At 44.1% G+C, this 17,762-nt stretch overlaps 1 protein-coding gene across 7 annotated transcripts in view; it reads left to right on the top strand.

Moving 5' to 3' along the window:
- ube3d (ubiquitin protein ligase E3D) overlaps positions 1-17,762 on the top strand; it is a 217,819-nt gene that overhangs the window by 29,240 nt on the left and 170,817 nt on the right. For all 7 annotated transcript variants that reach the window (XM_041188678.1, XM_041188679.1, XM_041188680.1 and 4 more), the window contains 4 exons: positions 1,090-1,330; positions 7,564-7,633; positions 15,732-15,810; positions 17,426-17,534. In XM_041188678.1, coding sequence (XP_041044612.1) covers positions 1,090-1,330; positions 7,564-7,633; positions 15,732-15,810; positions 17,426-17,534 — 499 coding nt within the window. The remainder of the gene's footprint in view (positions 1-1,089; positions 1,331-7,563; positions 7,634-15,731; positions 15,811-17,425; positions 17,535-17,762) is intronic.

Raw genomic sequence — 17,762 nt, 5'->3', positions numbered from 1 at the left:
TCCCATGCATCTGTTGCCCTTGCCCTTCCAGGTGGTAGAGATCACAGGTTTGGAAGGTGCTGTTGAAGGCGCCTTGGTGAGCTGCTGCAGTGCATCTTGTAGATGGTACACACTGCTGTTACTGTGCATTGGTGGTGGAGGGACTGGATGTTGAAGGTGGTGGATGGGGTGCCATTCAAGTGGGTTGCTTTGTCTTGGATGTTATCTAACTTCTTGAGTGTTGTTGGAGCCAAGTGGAGAGTATTTCATCACACTCCTGACTTGCGCCTTGTAGATGGTAGACAGGCTTTGGGGAGTCAGGAGGTGAGTTACTTGCCACAGAATTCCCAGCCTCTGACCTGCTCTTGTAGCCACAGTATTTATGGTCTAGTTCAGTTTCTGGTCAATGTTAGGCCCCAGGATTTTGAAAGTGGGGATTCAGCAATGGTAATGTCATTGAATTCAAGGGGAGATGATTAGATTCTCTCTTGCTGGAGATGGTAATTGTCTGGCCCTTGTGTGTCACAAATGCTACTTTCCACTTATCAGCTCAAACCTGACTATTGTCCAGGTCTTGCTGCATATAGACACAGGCTACTGAGGAGTCGCAAATGGTTCTGAACATTGTGCAATCATCTGTGAACATCCCCACTGCTGACCTTGTGATAGAGGGAAGGTCATTGATGAAGTCTTTGAAGATGGCTGGGCCTAGGGCACTGCTCTGAGGAACTTTTGCAGTGATGTCCTGGGACTGAGATGATTGACCTCTAACAATCACAATCATCTTCCTTTGTGCTGGTTATGACTCCAACCAGTTGCTTATTGACTTCCATTTTGCTAGGGCTCCTTGATGCCACACTCGTTCAAATGCTGCCTTGATGTCAAGGGCAGTCATTCTCCCCTCACCTCTTGAGTTCAACTCCTTTATCCATGTTTGAACCAAGGCTGTAATAAGGTCAGGAGCTGAGTAAGCTCACTGTGAGATAAGTCTTGCATTGATGGCATTGCAATTGAGAATTGTCATGATTTTATTTTTTCATTCATTTTTTGAAGTGCTAAGGCATGCGTGGCATTTTTTTAATGACTAATGATGTGCTTATTTACATGTAGGATGTTTCAGAGAGTTCTACCATTGCCTAGTGGAAATTGGAATGATTTGGTGGAACACTGGTGCTGCCATCCTGATCCATTCACCAAGGCATTACAGCCAAGGTTGGATGACTGTTTATTAGGTGATATGTTCCTGTTATTGAATGTGGCGAGCATTGACAATACTGCTGTGCACGAAGAGAAGGCAAGTCAATCAGAGGCCAGGCAGAGTGCAGATAACACCGGAACCCATTTGGTGCAGGTAAGGGCTTTGTTTTCAACAGATAAATACTTGAAAGGGATACACGTAACCTTCAGCTTGAGTGTGTTGACAATATTAGATACCAAGAAATAAAGATACTACATTTTGTGAAAACCAGATGAAGTCTGTATTTGCTTTAACAGAAAAAAAGGCTTGCATTTATCTAACATCTTGTACAAACACAGGATGTCCCAAAATCCATTACAGTCAGTGGAATACTTTTGAAGTGTGGCCAATGTTGTAATCTGTGAAAACAGAACTCAAATATTTCTTCAGTTTCTATTTGAGTATTTTGGGGGTGGAAAAAAAGAACATGCTCTTAATTTCTGTAATTCTGTTTTATAATCCTGGAATTTAGGAGCATATAGAAAATGCATGCAACACATTGATGCTCTATTATACTGTTCCCCAGAGGTAGGAAGGTCATGCCTAGTTCCCAGATTCTCCTAACAGTGCAAAGTTTAAAGTGTGCTAATAGGTACCCCCAGGAGGGAAAACACTTCTTTCAAGAAGGTAGGGATGTACACAGGGGGGACCTAGTTTGAGTTGGTGTCAAGATACCAGTTAATGACCTATGTCATGTTCAGTAAAGGCATGTCCTATTCATAGTTTTAAACATGGGGGAGAATTTTCTGCCTGTTGGGCAGGCGCGGAGCCAATCGCCGCCCACGATCAGCTGTGCGCCGCCATTTTATGTGGCAGGCCAATTAAGGTCCGCCCAGCGTGTCACCCGCCCGGTAGCACTCAGCGGTACCTGTGCGGACAGGGGGAGGAGGGAGAACTGGGGTCTGTGCTCTTCTGTGCATGGGCACGAAAGAGCACAGAAATCTCCCTGAGGCACGGAACTGCCTCAGGGAGACAAAGTTTACTTTTAAAGCTTGTAAAAAAAAAGGAAAGATAATAATTATTCAGACATGTCCCCTGATGATTATGAAGTGTCAAAAATTTTTTTACTCATGTAATAAAACCTTCATGAAACCCCATCCTGCCTGTGGATGAGGTTTCATGTAAAACGTGAAGGCCGCTTGGGCCCTTTGCCTGCCCACCAACCTTAAGGTTGGACGGGCAGCCCTGTCAATTTGTTTATTAATGGCCTTAACAGGCCTTTGACAGTTTGTGCAGCCGACTCTGGTGTGAGCCTGCCGAATGGAAGATCGGAATGACGCGCGGTGATGTTGGGACGCACATTAGGTATCACTGCGTGTCATTTTATGCTTTGGCGTGCAGGGCCTGCACATTGATGCTCTATTATACTCTTTCCCAGAGGCATGCCAACGAGAAAATTCTGCCCATGGGCTTGTAGAAGTTCGTTTGGAAGCTTCTGAAACTGCCTTTTATTTTTTAAAATGGACACTCACCAAGTGGCTAAGATGGCTGCCAAGGATCAGGTGACCTTTGCAACTTCAACACAGACTCTGTGTAGCTTTCAGAAAGCTCCTGATTGAATTACCCTGGGTAGGAGCTTCCCTTTGGAATGAACATACCAAGACGAATACTATCCATGGAATTTACACTTACTATTGTCTGGGGATTTATCCAAAACACAAGTCCAAACTCCAAGTCTCCGAATTGGAACCCTAACAATGAGAGCTAGGCAGAAACAAGTTCCTCCTGAGTAAGATGAAGAACTTGCCTTGTGTCTCCATTATATAGTAATGGTTTTGAGCAATTCTGGTTGGACAATGCCCATATTGGTCATGTGACCGAAACCGGCTAGAAATAATGAGCTTTGTATGTCCTACTCCTGCTCCTATTTCTTATTTTCCCAACCATTGTGGCATTCAATTGTTCTTAAATAGTTCCACAGTCTCCATTTCTGTTACCCGTCTGGGGGCTTGGAAGCTCAGAGTCGAGACATTTCTTGGCGCCACAAAGCTGATAGGGAGAAAGTAGCCTGGAAGGTCGTACATTTATTTTCGGGTGGCGGTGTGTGGCCTGGGAGTCGGGCTGGGCAACCCTGGAACGAGTGGAGGATGCTGGGTGCGGAGGTAGGCTGGGCGGATAAACCATCTTAAGATACTTCACAGGGACATTGTAAGACAAAATATGACACCAAAATGACATGAAGCCACATAAGGAGGTATTGAAGTTTTATAAAAAAAAAAGAAACATAAAACAGTCCTCCAGCCCTCACCTCTCACACCCCCTTAACACCCCCACACACCCCACGCCTCACCCATGCCACCTCATGCCATCCACCCTGCCCCATGGCCCCTCATACCCTCTATGCCAACCTATGCTCCTCTGTCTAGTCCCATGGCCCCTCATAGTTCCATGCCAACTTAGTGCCAATTCATGCAACATCCTTTACGCATATACATACCATACCAGCTCATCTAGTATCCACCGTGGGTAGACCTCAAGACCCATGCTGAACTTGAATAAAATGAGGTTCAAAGTGTCTATTGTTGACTTTAGTTTTTAAAAAAGCAATCATATTCATAAAAACCCATTTACTACATTTATCTTCCTTCAACTACATTATCCCTTATAACGACAAACATTGCATTCAATTGCATAATCCCTTATATAAACAAGCATTGAGATTTGTTGCACCACTTCAAAGAGTCCATAACCATTTAGAGCTGTCAATCAAACTGTGATATGGCAGACACCCTACTGTGATAATGTATAATTGGGAAATCAGTCATGCGGATTAATCCAGTAATAGTAAACCTAAGACTTGTATCAATAGACAGAGCAGAAAAAGCAAGCTTTTTTTTACACCCCAGTTTTCTCAAAGAGTTAAATGCCTTGACAGCTTGCCAGCTATCTTTGACAGTTCCTCTTGACACTTTTGACAGTTGTTTTTCACAATTCCAATGAGCTTCACAGTTCCAATGAGTTTATGCACTTTTATGCACATTCATACCTACTTTCAGAAATCCCAAAGGGCATCTTACCTCTCACTAAAGATAACTGACCTCCGCAAAAGGCAACTGACTGGCCCTAAAGATGTCCCAGGACCATAGCCAAAGGGGTACCTTACTTCTTGAAAAGGGTACCCTGGTTATCCAAAAGTGTCCACAAAGTTCTGACCTTCCCCTACTAGGTAAAATCTGCACACGTCGAGTTTCAGACACCTCTCACAACAAAATCCACATGACTGCAGGCAGCTGCTGATTTGTATGGGAAGCTGCCTCTGCGAAACGCTCATGCGCAAACCCTGACCCAAGCTCACTTCCATTATCCCCCTCCCGTGGAAATGGTAGGTGTGGTGTCTGGGCCAGGACTTACGGATTTTGCTCTCTTCTGCCATTTTCGCAATGATGGAGAGGCTCTTCATTGTTGTGAAAATCCAGGCCTAGAAGTTCATTTGATGTGTTTCTGAGCCTTGCATTGCAGAAGAACAAGCTGAAACCATCTTTAAATTAGATTCATAATTGCCTGAAGGTATGTATAACATATGGTACAGAAACAACAACTGCTTGCGTTTATATAGTGCCTTTAATGTAATAAAACATCTTAAGATACTTCACAGGGACATTGTAAGACAAAATATGACACCAAAATGACAGGAAGCCACATAAGGAGGTATTTGGGTAGACCACCAAAAAACTTGGTCAAAGAACTGGGTTTTAAGGAGCGCGTTAAGGGAGGAAAATGAGGTAGAGAGGTGGTGAGTTTTAGCGAGGGAATTCCTGAGATTAAAGCCTTGGCAACTGAAGGCACAGCCATCAGTGGTGGAGTGACTAAAATCAGGGACACTCTAGAGGCCAAAGTTAGAGAAACGCAGATATCTCAGAGGGATATGGAGCTCAAAGAGATTACAGAAGTAGGGAGGAACAAGCCTATGGAAGGATTTGAAAGCCAGGATGAGAATTTTAAAATTGAGGCATTGCTTACCCGGGGTCCAATTTAGGTCAGTGAACATAGGGGTGATGGGGGAACGGGGCTAGGTGTTAGTTAGGACACGAACTGCGGAGTTTTGGATGACCTCAAGTTTACAGTTTCGGAGGCAGACAAGGATGGCATTAGAATGGTCAAATCTAGAGGTAGCAATTCTTTATATTTTCACCAGATGTGGGCACCATTGGCTAGGCCAGCATTTATTACCCATCTCTAATTGCCCTTGAGAGGGTGGTGGTGAACTGCCATCTTGAACCACTGCAGTCCATGTAGTGGAGGTACACCCAGAGTGCTATTAGGGAGGGAGTTCCAGGATTTTGAGCCAGCGATAGTGAAGGAACGGTAATATATTTCCAAGTCAGTAAGGTGAGTGGCTTGGAGGGGAACTTGCAGGTGGTGGTGTTCCATGCATCTGCTGCCCTTTTCCTTCTACGTGGTAAAGGTCACAGGTTTGGAAGGTGCTGTCGAAGAAGCCTTGGTGAGTTGCTCCAGTGCATCTTGTAGGTGGTAGACACTGCTGCCACTGTGCGTCAGTGGTGGAGGGAGTGGACGTTGAAGGTGGTGGTTGGGGTGCCAATCAAGAGGGCTGCTTTGTCCTGGATGGTGTTGAGCTTCTTGAGTGTTGCTGGGGCTGCACTCATCCAGGCAAGTAGAGAGTATTCCATCACACTCCTGACTTGTGCCTTGTAGATGGTGGGCAGGCTTTGGGGAGGCAGGAGGTGAGTTACTCTCCACAGAATTCACAGCATGAGAGTTTCAGTGTTAGATGAGCTGAGGCAGAGGTGGAATCGGGCAGTGTTACGGAGGTGGAACGATGCGGTCATAGTGATGGCCTGCATTTATTCTTTTTTTCATTTGTTCATGGGTGTTGCTGGCTCAGCCAGCATTTATTGCCCACCCCCTAGTAAGAGTCAACCACGCTGCTGTGGGCCTGGAGTCAGATGTAGACCAGGTAAGGATGGCAGATTTCCTTCCCTAACGGACATTAGTGATCCAGATGGGTTTTTATGATAATCGGCAATGGTTTCACCGTCATCAATAGACTATTAACTCCAGATTTTTATTGGATTCAAATTCCACTGTCTAGTATGACACCAAAATGACTGTATGTGTGGTTGGAAGCTCATCTCACGGTAGTTATAGCACTCAAGTTGCAAACGGTCTGGTTCAGCCTCAGACAGGGAAGGTTAGAGAGCGGTGTTTGTGACAGGGACTAAGGTTTGGCCTTCCCAACATTTAATTGGAGAAATTTCTGCTCATCCAATGCTGGATGCCGGACAAGTTTTTGAAACTGTAGTGACGGTGGAGGAATTGAGAGAGGCAGTAGAATGGTAGAGCTACGTGTCGTCATTGTACATACGGAAACTGACGCTGTGTTTTCAGGGTCTTTGCAGGGGTCATGTAAATGTTGCTGGATAATGATTAGAAGTTAAAACCCTGCCTGATGTTCCATTTCGTTAGCCCAGGGTCTGTGACCAGTTATAGCATTCTTGGGATTAACATATCTTTTAACACCAGTTATGTTTCTTCGCTTTATCATAATAAACTATTTTTCTGGATACAACCATGGCCTGAGCAGATAATATAAGGAGTTGAGGTTCAACCCATGGCATCGGCAATTTATTGTAAGCGGGATAAAGCAAATATTTAGCAATAAAAACTATTTTTGAAAATAATTTTATTAAGGAATCCATAACTTATCAGATGTTAAAATGCTATTTTTTGGTGATTTGTTTTTGGGATTTGTTATAGCTTTCCACAAGCCAACAGTACCTACTTGCCTTGCAGCGCAAAAAATAAAATGAGTAATAATTGAGATTTTAAAAGTAGATTGATATTTTTTCCCAGTCCGGGAAAGGAGTAAACCTGATAAGCATTGATATGCATACATTATATGTCTCCTGTGTTTTTTATATTTTGCTTTAAATTAACGTGCCCATTAATAATGCCTTTTGGCCTAATAATGATAATAATAATAATGGGTTATAGTTCCATTCAGAGTCCTATTTAGACAACCAATTAAAAGTAAGGCTACATATCTTTATTTCCCTTGGAGGCCTCTCAAAAGTTTTCTTACAGCTGGCTAGACGTAGTGTTTTTCTGTGATTGGTCAGCGGAAATGTAACGGAATGGGCCAAACCTTTTATCCCCTTTTTGTAGCTCAAGGCCGAAATGTGTCAGTTATGTATCTTCATCCACCTTTAGTGGCCCAGTTGGCAGTTGACAAAGCTCCCCAGCTGAGGCATTGAGTCTCGAGGGATTTTGAAATAACACTCTGATTTGGAGTCATGTGATTGACTGCAGGGACATTTCTGTTTAATGTAAGGTCAAAAATGAATGTCTTGTTCAGAAGGGTCACCTTGGTCACTTTTGGTTTCTTGCAGATTCCAAGAGAAAATAATACAGTAGTTTGCACGCGCTGTAGGAAGATGCTGGGAGATGTGACTTCATCAGGTATAATGTGCACTTACTGCTCTATGATACTTCAGACAATAGTATCTAGCTATGTTAGTGCCATATTTAATTTGCATATGCCCCCTCTCTTTAGTTTCCCCCTTTTTCCTGACCTCATTTTTGTCCTTTTGCCATTCCACTTTGTCTTTCATTCCATTGTTGTGTCTGCCTCCGTAAACTTGCTTTACTTTTATCTCTATTTCTGCCTTGCTTTCTTCCTTCTCCTTGTTTAGCTCTTTCTTTCTGTGCTTCCCATTCCGCTACTCTCTCAATTATTGTCTGCAGCATCCATTTGGCCTGTTTGCTGCTGCAGAGTTTGGAGGTGCACTGAAAGTCCATGCTGATGTCTGTAGTTGGAGGGGCAGTGTCACGTATTAATTCCAAAGTAGAGTCATATTCAATTCGAAACGTTAACTCTGTTTCTCCATCCACAGATACTGCCAGTTCTGCTGAGTATTTACAGCACTTTCTGTTTTAATTTCACATGTTTGCCTGTCAGGTTCCAGGTGGGAGTTGATTGCATGGTTAGATAACGAAAGGCCTGAACTACACTTTACCCATAGTAAAACTGTGGCTCAGGACACAGGACTTGCTCACCTCTGCAATAGGTGTCTATTTTGGGATCTAGTTATAAATTGAGCTCAAAAACCTGGATGGAAAGTCTGATATAATGGTCCATGCAAAATTAATTTTTACTGAGTGGAGACTGATAGCACAGAACGTCTCTTTGATGTTCAGGCTTGTCAAAAAGGCCCAAAGGCCTTCCATCAGACTCCCAGGCAGGCCATGTGGCCCACTCCCACACTCCCTTCCTCCCACCAGCCCTTCCGAGTACTCCCAGAACTTCATTCCAAGGTTAGGGTATGGTCCCTTTGCTAGAGTCTCAGGCTTGCCTGCCCCAACTCCCACTTGTTAATTCCTAGCTCCCTACCTGTTTCTGATCTGGGCCAGATTTTCTATTGCAGCAGGTGGGAAAAAAAAGTTTAGTCTAAGCATTCATGGATCTATGGAGGGATCAGGAACCGTGTCAGATAGGGATTGACATTTCGAATCACAGAATCTTATAGCAGAAAAAGAGGTCATTCAGCCCATCATGCTTGTGCCAACTCTTTGTAAAAGCTGTCCAATTGAGTCCCATAACCAGCTTTTTCCCTATAATGCTATACATTAGTCCTCTTCAAGAATATGTCCGATTGTCATTTGCAAGTTCCCATGGGATCTGCTTTCACCACCCTTTCAGGTAATGTGTTCCAGACTTTAACGACCCTCTGTGGAAAAAAATCTCCTCATTTCCCGTATAATTTACTACCAATTATTTAAAATCACTTGTTAGAAAGTTTGCTCGACTGTGTAAGAGTAACATGCTGTCTTGTGGTGTAAGTGATAGGACGCGTTCACATGGTTTACTGTGTCCACGCATGTACGTGCTGCTCAGGACACACAAACGTATTATCTATAACTGGCTCTGCACAACATGAATTGATCAAATTGTTGAGTGAGTTTCTACAACTAGCTCTGTGTGCGTTTTCCACAATTATGATGAAAAATTCCTTCATGAAGACTATACGTGACTTGCATATTGACAGCAATGCATGTCTTTGTGCTTGTTCAACATTCCGAGCCTATTCCCTAAGGTGCTGCTCGAGGAAGCCATAGACATTTACCCAGTGACACTATATCACGGCAATCTAGATGCGCTGCAATTCTCTGAATCTGTATTCATTGATCTTATGACCTTAGCAACTCATGCAGTTGAGTTTAGCTTTAATGACACGATATAAGCCCAAATAAATGGTGAGCTGAACTCTTGAACAGCTGCAGTTCCTGTGGTTTAGGTACACCCACAATGCTATTAGGGAGGGCGTTCCAGGATTTTGACTCAGCGACAGTGAAGGAATGATGATATATTTCCAAGTCAGGACAGTGAGTGGCTTGGAGGGGAACTTCCAGGTGGTGTGTTCCCATATAGCTGCTAACCTTGTCTTTCGAGATGGTAATGGCTGTGGGTTTGCCTAAGGAACCTTGCTGAGTTTCTGCAGTGCGCCTTGTAGATGGTACACACTGCTGCCACTGCTCGTTGGTGGTGGAGGGAGTGAATCTTTGTGGATGTGGTGCCAATCAAGTGGGCTGCTTTGTCCTGGATGGTGTTGAGCTTCTTGAGTGTTGTTGGAGCTGCATTCATCCATGCAATGGAGAGTATTCCATCACACTCCTGACTTGTGCCTTGTAGATGGTGGGCAGGCTTTGGGGAGTCAGGAGGTAAGTTACTCATCACACGATTCCTGGCCTCTGGCCTGCTATTGTAGCCACAGTTTTTATATGGCTGGCCCAGTTCAGTTTCTGGTCAATGGTAACCCCTAGGATGTTGATAGTAGGGGATAAGCAATGGTAATGCCATTGAATGTCATGGGGTGATAGTTAGAATCTCTCTTGGAGATGGTCATTGCCTGGCACTTGTGTGGCCCAAATGTTACTTGCCAATTGTCAGCCCAAACCTGGATATTATCCAGGTCTTGCTGCATTTGGTCATGGACTGCTTCAGTGTCTGAGGAGTTGTGAATGGGGCTGAACATTGTGCAATCATCTGTGAACGCCCCCACTTCTGACCTTATAATGGAAGGAAGGTCATTGATGAAGCAGGAACTCCTGCAGTAATGTCCTGGAGCTGAGATGACTGACCTCCAACAACCACAACCATCTTCCTTTGTGCTAGGTATGATTCCAACCAATGGAGAGTTTTCCCCCATGATTCCCATTGACTCCAGTTTTGCTAGGGCTCCTTGATGCTACACTCAGTCAAATGTTGCCTTGATGTCAAGGGCAGTCACTCTCATCTCACCTCGGGAGTTCAGCTCTTTCACCCATGTTTGAACCAAGGCAGTAATGAAGTCAGAAGCTGAGTGTCAGTGAGCAGGTTATTGCTAAGTAAGTCCCGCTTGATAGCACTGTTGATGACCCCTTCCTTTACTTTACTGATGATCACGAGTAGACTGATGGGTGGTAATTGGCTGGATTGGATTTGTCCTTTTTGTATACAGGGCATACCTGGGCAAGTTTCCACATAGCCGTTCAGATGCCAGTGTTGTAGCTGTACTGGGACAGTTTGGCTAAGGGCACGGAAATTTCTGGAGCACAAGTCTTCGCTACTGTTACCGGAATATTGTCAAGGCCCATTGCCTTTGCAGTATCCAATGCCTTCAGCCATTTCTTGATATCACGTGGAGTGAATTGAATTGACTGAAGCCTGGCATCTGTGGTGCTGGGGACCTCCGGAGGAGGCCGAGATGGATCGTCCACTCAGCTCTTCTGGCTGAAGAATCTTGCAAATGCTCCAGCCTTATCTTTTGCAGTGATTTGCTGGGCTCCTCCATCATTGAGGATGGGGATATTTGTGGAGCCTCCTTCTCCAGTGAGTTGTTTAATTGTCCACCACCGTTTACGACTGAATGTGGCAGGACTGCAGAGCTTATATATGATCCATTGGTTGTGGGATCACTTAGCTCTGTCTATCAGATGCTGCTTTCACTGTTTGGCATGCAAGTAGCCCTGTGTTGTAACTTCACCAGGTTGACACCTCATTTTTAGGTATGCCTGGTGCTGCTCCTGGCATGCCCTTCTGCACTTTTCATTGAACCAGGGTTGATCCCCTGGCTTGGTGGTAATGGTAGAGTGGGGGATATCCCAGGCTATGAGGTTACAGATTGTGGTGGAGTGCAATTCTGCTGCTGCTGATGGTCCACAGCGCCTCATGGTTGCCCAGTCTTGAGTGCTAGATGTATTTGAAATCCATCCCATTTAGCATGGTGTTTGTGGCACACAACATTATGGAGGGTATCCTCAATGTGAAGATGGGACTTTGTCTCCACAAGGACTATGCAATGGTCACTCCTACCAATATGGTCATGGACAGATGCTTCTGCAGCAGGCAGGTTGGTGAGGATGAGATTAAGTATGTTTTTTCCTCTTTTTGGTTCCTTCACCACCTGCCGTGGATGCAGTTTAGCAGCCATATCCTTTAGGATTCGGCCAGCTGGGCCTGTGGTGGTGCTACTGAGCCACCTTTGGTGATGGGCATTGTAGTCCCCACCCAGAGCACATTCTGCACCCTTGCCACCCTCAGTGCTTCCTCCAGGTGGTGTTCAACATGGAGGAGTAGTGATCCATCAGCTGAGGGAGGGGGGTACATGGTATTCAGTAGGAGGTTTCCTAGCTCATGTTTAACCCGATGCCATGAGACTTCATGGGGTCCGGAGCCGATGTTGAGGATTCCCAGGGCAACTCCCTCCCGACTGTATACCACTGTGCTGCCACCTCTGCTGGGTTTGCCCTGCAGGTGGGACAGGGCATAGCCAGGGATGGTGATGGTGGTGTCTGGAACATCGCCTGTAAGTTATGATTCCATGAGGATGACTATGTCAGGCTGTTGCTTGACTAGTCTATGAGACAGCTCTCCCAATTTTGGCACAAGCCCCGAGATGTTAGTCAGGAGGACTTTGCAGGGTCGACAGGGCTGTGTTTGCCATTGTTGTTTCCAGTGCCTAGGTCAATGCCTTGTGGTCTGTCTGGTTTCATTCCTTTTTATTGGGTTTTTCTTGGTTTGATATGACTGAATGGCTTGCTAAGCCATTTCAGAGGGCATTTAAGAGTCAACCACATTAAATGTGGGCCTGGAGTCTCATGTAGGCCAAACATGCCCTAAAGGGACATTAGTGAATCAGATGGATTTTTTACGACAATTGGCAATGCCCTCCTGGTCATCAGACTTTTAATTCCAGATTTTTATTGAATTCAAATTCCACCATCTACTGTGGTGGGATTCGCAGCTGGGTCGCCAGACCATTACCCTGGGTCTCTGGATTACTAGTCCAGTGACAATACCACTCTGCCATTGCCTCTCCATGTCTAGGCCTTGTGCCTTTTTTGAACTAAACAAAAGCGTGGGGTACAATAGTTCCCTGATTCATTCTAGATGGCATTGTCTCAACCAGTCAGAGTTGGCTTGCCCACCAGTCAGTATCCTTTTCTCATGCAGTGTAAATTATCGCATTCTTGTGTATGCCCTGGTGAGTGAAAAATGAAAAGCTTTGATAGCATGCCTCTCTTTGTCAGCAATACTCACGTTCTGTACTACCAAGTGACTACTAATGCTTTGTAATTTCCTCTTCTGTTTTTTAATGCCCTGGGGTGGAAATGATCAGGTCCTGAAGATTTTTTTTTGTCTTAAGCCTTGTTATTTTTTGCATTATCAACAAATTAACTCCAACAAGTTCCTTCCCTTGCCTTATTTTTATAGTGGTGGTATTTTGTCCTCATCTTGTGAAACAGATACAAAGTTTTTAGTGAACAAGTTTGCCGTTGCTTTATTATCCAGTATAGTCTCGGCCACATCTTTCTTTAAAAGGTCCACGTTTACCTGCAGCGCATTTTCAGTTTTTTTATTAGCCTTGATAGCCCCAGGCAGTTTTTTTTTCATCCCTTTTTGTATCTCTCATTAATTTCCTTTGTTGCTTTTTATACCTCTCCCAGTCTGTTGGATGAACTATAAAGAGGTACATAGAATCTAATAAGAGGTACAAAAAGGGAATATGAAGGGAAACATGCTGGAGATATCAAAGCTGACAGCAAAAATTAGAAGCATTCTGCTGCTTTACAGTGTTTTAATCCATAGCCGCATAAATGCTAGCTCTTCATTATTTTTAACAGTGTGGTTAGGTTGAGATGGCTCTGGGTTTGAAGTCTTCATCTGCATATGATAATTTGTAGAATGAATTAAGTTATATAGCTTGGCAGACTTGGTCATGCTTTCAAAATGAAAGTCAATTACTCACCGCTGTGTCCAGAGGCTTATTTAGTGTAGGAGTGGATTGCACCACTGAGAGAAGGGATGAACCATCTTACTTGGAATGGTTAGAATCGTGCTAGCTCACATGCTAAAGCCCATTTGGGCCTGATTTTAACTCTGTATGTGAATGGTTTTTGAGCGAGTTAAAATCCCATCCCCTGTGTCCCCGAGAAGCAACCTGAATAGGTATAGGGTACAGAGAAAAGTCCTGCGCACAAGGTAAATCACGAACCTTGTTGCCACCGGGATCTGTATCCCGTGCAGGGCAGGGATGCGGACCTAACTAGAAAGTAGAAATCTAAGGCAGGCCAGCCCCTCTTGCATTTTTCAGGGACTGGGTAGGGTTGGGTGCAGTATGCGGGATTTGTGAGGAATGCAACGTTTTTAGAGGAGGTGTTGTGACCCAGTCAGTAGTGCCCCTGCCCCTGAGCCAGAAGCTCCGGTTTCGAGTCCTACTCCAGGACTTGATTACCACAGAAGGTGTGTTCATAATGTGGCCAAACAGATTGATTGTCAACTTGTAAATCCTTCTGATATGCCTATAGCAGGTGGTAAGAGCGGTAGAGTTTCCTGGTCAGTGATGCTTGATATGGAGTGGCGCTCGGCAAGCTATAGCCTTTAGTGACAGGCTGGTGACCTGTTCCATGATAAAAGCTAGGCATGGAAGGAAACATAAGCAAAGGACTAAGTCTAATGTAATAAAAGCAAAATACTGCAGATGCCAGAAATCTGAAATAAAAACAGAAAATGCTGGAAAAACTCAGCTGGTCTGGCAGCACCTGTGGAGCGAGAAACAGAGTTAACGTTTCGAGTCCATATGACTTCTATGGAGCTAAGTCTAATGTATTTAGTGTATCTTTTTAATACACCCACTTTTAATTCCTATACTCCATTTCTAAAACTAGACATTTTTAATCTAAGAAGATAAATTTTGTTCCGGACTAAATTTGACCTTATGGTAAATAAAGTAATTGCTACTGAAAGTTACACTGTGAACACAACAAAAAATAACGTGAGTGCATCTGACAATTTCTGCACTCCCTGCAAGGAGGCAGATTCTCTCTAGTTGCAAATCATATATTTGGTTCAGTAACTAGATCTGATTTATGCTGAGGCAAAGGTGGCAGAGAGAAGTGTTTTATTCTACTTGTCACTATCAGTCGTGTTCTGTAGAGTTGATGTCCATCTTGTGATGGAATATTATTGGACTCTGTCGGGAAACCCCATTGCTTTTCCCATCTTCCACCTTCATAAACTTGAATTCACTCAAAACACCTGGTGTGAATTAGGATATAGGCAAGTCCTATTCACCTATCACCTTCTCACTTATCTTAATGGGCTCGGTCCAGCAACCTTGTTTTCAAACCTCTCCATGGCCTCGCCAACCTCTACACTGCCCCCCCCGCCCCCCCCCCGCCCCCCGTCTCTGTAAACGCCCTCAACCCGCCAACCCTCCAAGTTCTCTGCGATCCTCCAATTTTTGGAAGATCTTGCACATCTCATTGATTCAGTTGTGGTGGCCAGGCCTTTAGTGACCTCAGCCTTAAGTTCTGGAATTCCCCCTCTAAACTTCCCTTTCTCTCGTCTTCTCTCTCATCCCCATAAAACCTATCTCCACCTGATCTATTATTCCATTCTGTGGCTCAGTGTCATAATTTGTTTGATAATACTTTTGTAAAGTGCCTTAGGGCATTTTACTGTGTTAAAAGTAGTATATCAATACAAGTTGTTGTTGATGTGGACTACATAGAGTCGAAGGGTTAGAATGCCAGTGGACATTATGTAGTTTCCTGTCCTCCAGACCAAAGAGGTGCTCAAAATCATGAGGGGTGCAGCCAGTGAGAAACTGTTCCCATTGGCAGAAGGGTTAAGAACCGGAGGACACTGATTTAAGGTGAGTAGCAAAAGAAGCAGGGGCAACATGAGGAAAAACCTTTTTATGCAGCGGGTGTGTAGGGTCTGTTATGCATTGAGAATGAGGTGGAGGTAGATTCAATCATAACTTTTAAAAGAGTATTGGATAATTATCTGAAAAGAGAAAATACGCCGGGCTACGGGGAAAAGGTTGGGGGGAGTGGGACAGCTGAATTATTCTTGCAGAGAGCTGGCACATGCATGATGGGCCAAATGGCCTCCTTCTGCGCTGTAACCATTCTATGATTCTAGTTTGTCAGGATTTTTTAAGGGATGTGTAAAACATAGGTTTCTGAACATATTCCATTACATTGCAGATGTTTGTGATTTATTTACTTACAGATACCATTAAATTTTATGTCACCGAGGTGCTGGTCCAGCCTCTGGCAAGCAAGGCTTTGAAAAGGCAGATATGTGAAAGGTACTGTTCCCTCACATTGATACTTCCAACATGTATCTATGATTTGAATTGAATTCGTCCATATCTCAGGACTTTACCTACAGTTACTGACCTTGGAATCCCTTGTCATGCCCTTCCACCCTCTGACTTAAAGTGGGGCGGAGGTGCAGGTTTTGCCACTACCGGAAAACTGGGGCGGGGCCTCTCTCGCGACTAAGAAGGCCCGGCCACCATGTTTTCCGCTATGATGGGCTGCATTAAATTCAGCCCATTGTGTGAAGTATTTTGAGACACGACTAGAGGTTGACGGTTTGGAAGGTGCTGTCAGCGGAGGCTTGGCAAGTTGCTGCAGTGCATCGCATCAATGCATATTAAGTGTTGTTGGAGTTGCATTCCTCCAGACAAGTGGAGAGTATTCAGTCACACTCTTGACTTGTGCCTTGTAGATGGTGGAAAGGCTTTAGGGAGTTAGGAGGTGAGTCACTCGCCACAGAATCCCCAGCCTCTGACCTGCTCTTGTAGTCACAGTATTTATATGGCTGTTCCAGTTGATCCAGTGACAAGCTATCTAGATAGCCCAAAGTAACCACCGCAACCAGAAGCTATCGAGCCACTGGAAATAACCATCCATCACCAGCACTATGCCATTGATGGCCTGCAGTGACCAGCAGCGGATATGAGGGGTATCTGGGTTCCTTCTGGTTAACGTGACAGTGATCATTATTGGGAAAGCTGGTAGGAGTGAGAAAAGCAGCGGAAGGATCAGGAGCATGAAAAGAATAGTCAGTGGAAGTGCTGGTAAGGAGGAAATATGGGCAGTGGCATATTCAACAGCAGACAGCTATTATATGTATTGTAAAAATTAATTTATTATGTGAAGCCCTTTGAGGCATTTTGCGGTATTAAGGTACAAACTAAATGCAAGTGTGTTATCCTCGTATGGAATATTTTTAATGTTACTAATAGATCCCCTGGAAGTCCCTCACAGTAAGTCAGAGGACACATAGTCTGTTGTCTTTGTGTTGCTGTCTCATTATTATTTGTTTCACTGGGCCTTTCCCTTGCCATGTGCTCTTTTGTGCGTTTTGTCTTTTTTGTCTTGAGTGGGAAGTGATAAGTTGACATGACACTTGAAGGGATTTTCTGCTCTATCTTCACATTCTTTACCCCTTCATTCTGCTGCAGCTCCCTACTCCCATTCTGCCCTCTCTTGCCCTTCTCACGTCATGTGCTCTTCTTTCTATTGCAATTTTGGAGTGATATAGTGGGGTCTAAGACTGTGATTCCTGGAAGAGTTTGAAAGCCGGCAGTATGGCGGAAATGGGACCAGGGCTAACAAAATGGTGGGCAGGTCTGGGTGATTTATGCCACTGCACCACTTGTCATTCAGAGGACTGAAAGCTGAATCAGTATTTTGATTAGAAGTAGTATAATCTGACATTTCAGTTTTACCCATTAAAAGTAACAGAAGCTTTGGTCAAATAATATACTGGCTGTCTTGGTCCACAAAGATGGTGAGGTATTGGAGAGATTTTGGCATCTGTAGAATCATACCCTCACATAAATTGGCATCTTCCAGAGAGGAAGGGAAAAGAAGGAGTTCACTGATTAAAAGGTAATTTTGAATTTTTTTTAGATCTTTGTTTGTGGAGACCGTGTTTGCTGGCCGACTGAAGGAATTGTCGTCCGCTCAGAGTACCTTTAGATTCTGTATTCAAGGATGTGATGGAAAAACCTATATTTTGGTAAGAAGCCTTTTTTAAGGGTTTTTACATAATGAGGTGAGGTATAAGTGATAACAGTTCTTAAATGTTTGTGAAATGCCAGGAGATGATCATACGTTATAATATGATGTTACAAATGGATTCTTCCACTGAAGATAGGCGATAGATTGCCTTTCAAATCTCGCCTCTAGGTGGCAGAGTTTGAACAGGTATTCAAAAGCATTAGAGGTTTTCGTAAACAATTTTTCA

The sequence above is a fragment of the Carcharodon carcharias genome, chromosome 5 (assembly GCF_017639515.1).
Source record: "Carcharodon carcharias isolate sCarCar2 chromosome 5, sCarCar2.pri, whole genome shotgun sequence".
NCBI classification, from domain to species: Eukaryota; Metazoa; Chordata; class Chondrichthyes; order Lamniformes; family Lamnidae; genus Carcharodon; species Carcharodon carcharias.
The sequence above is the reverse complement of the archived record's forward strand: the minus strand, read 5'-3'. Positions and strand labels throughout refer to the sequence as shown.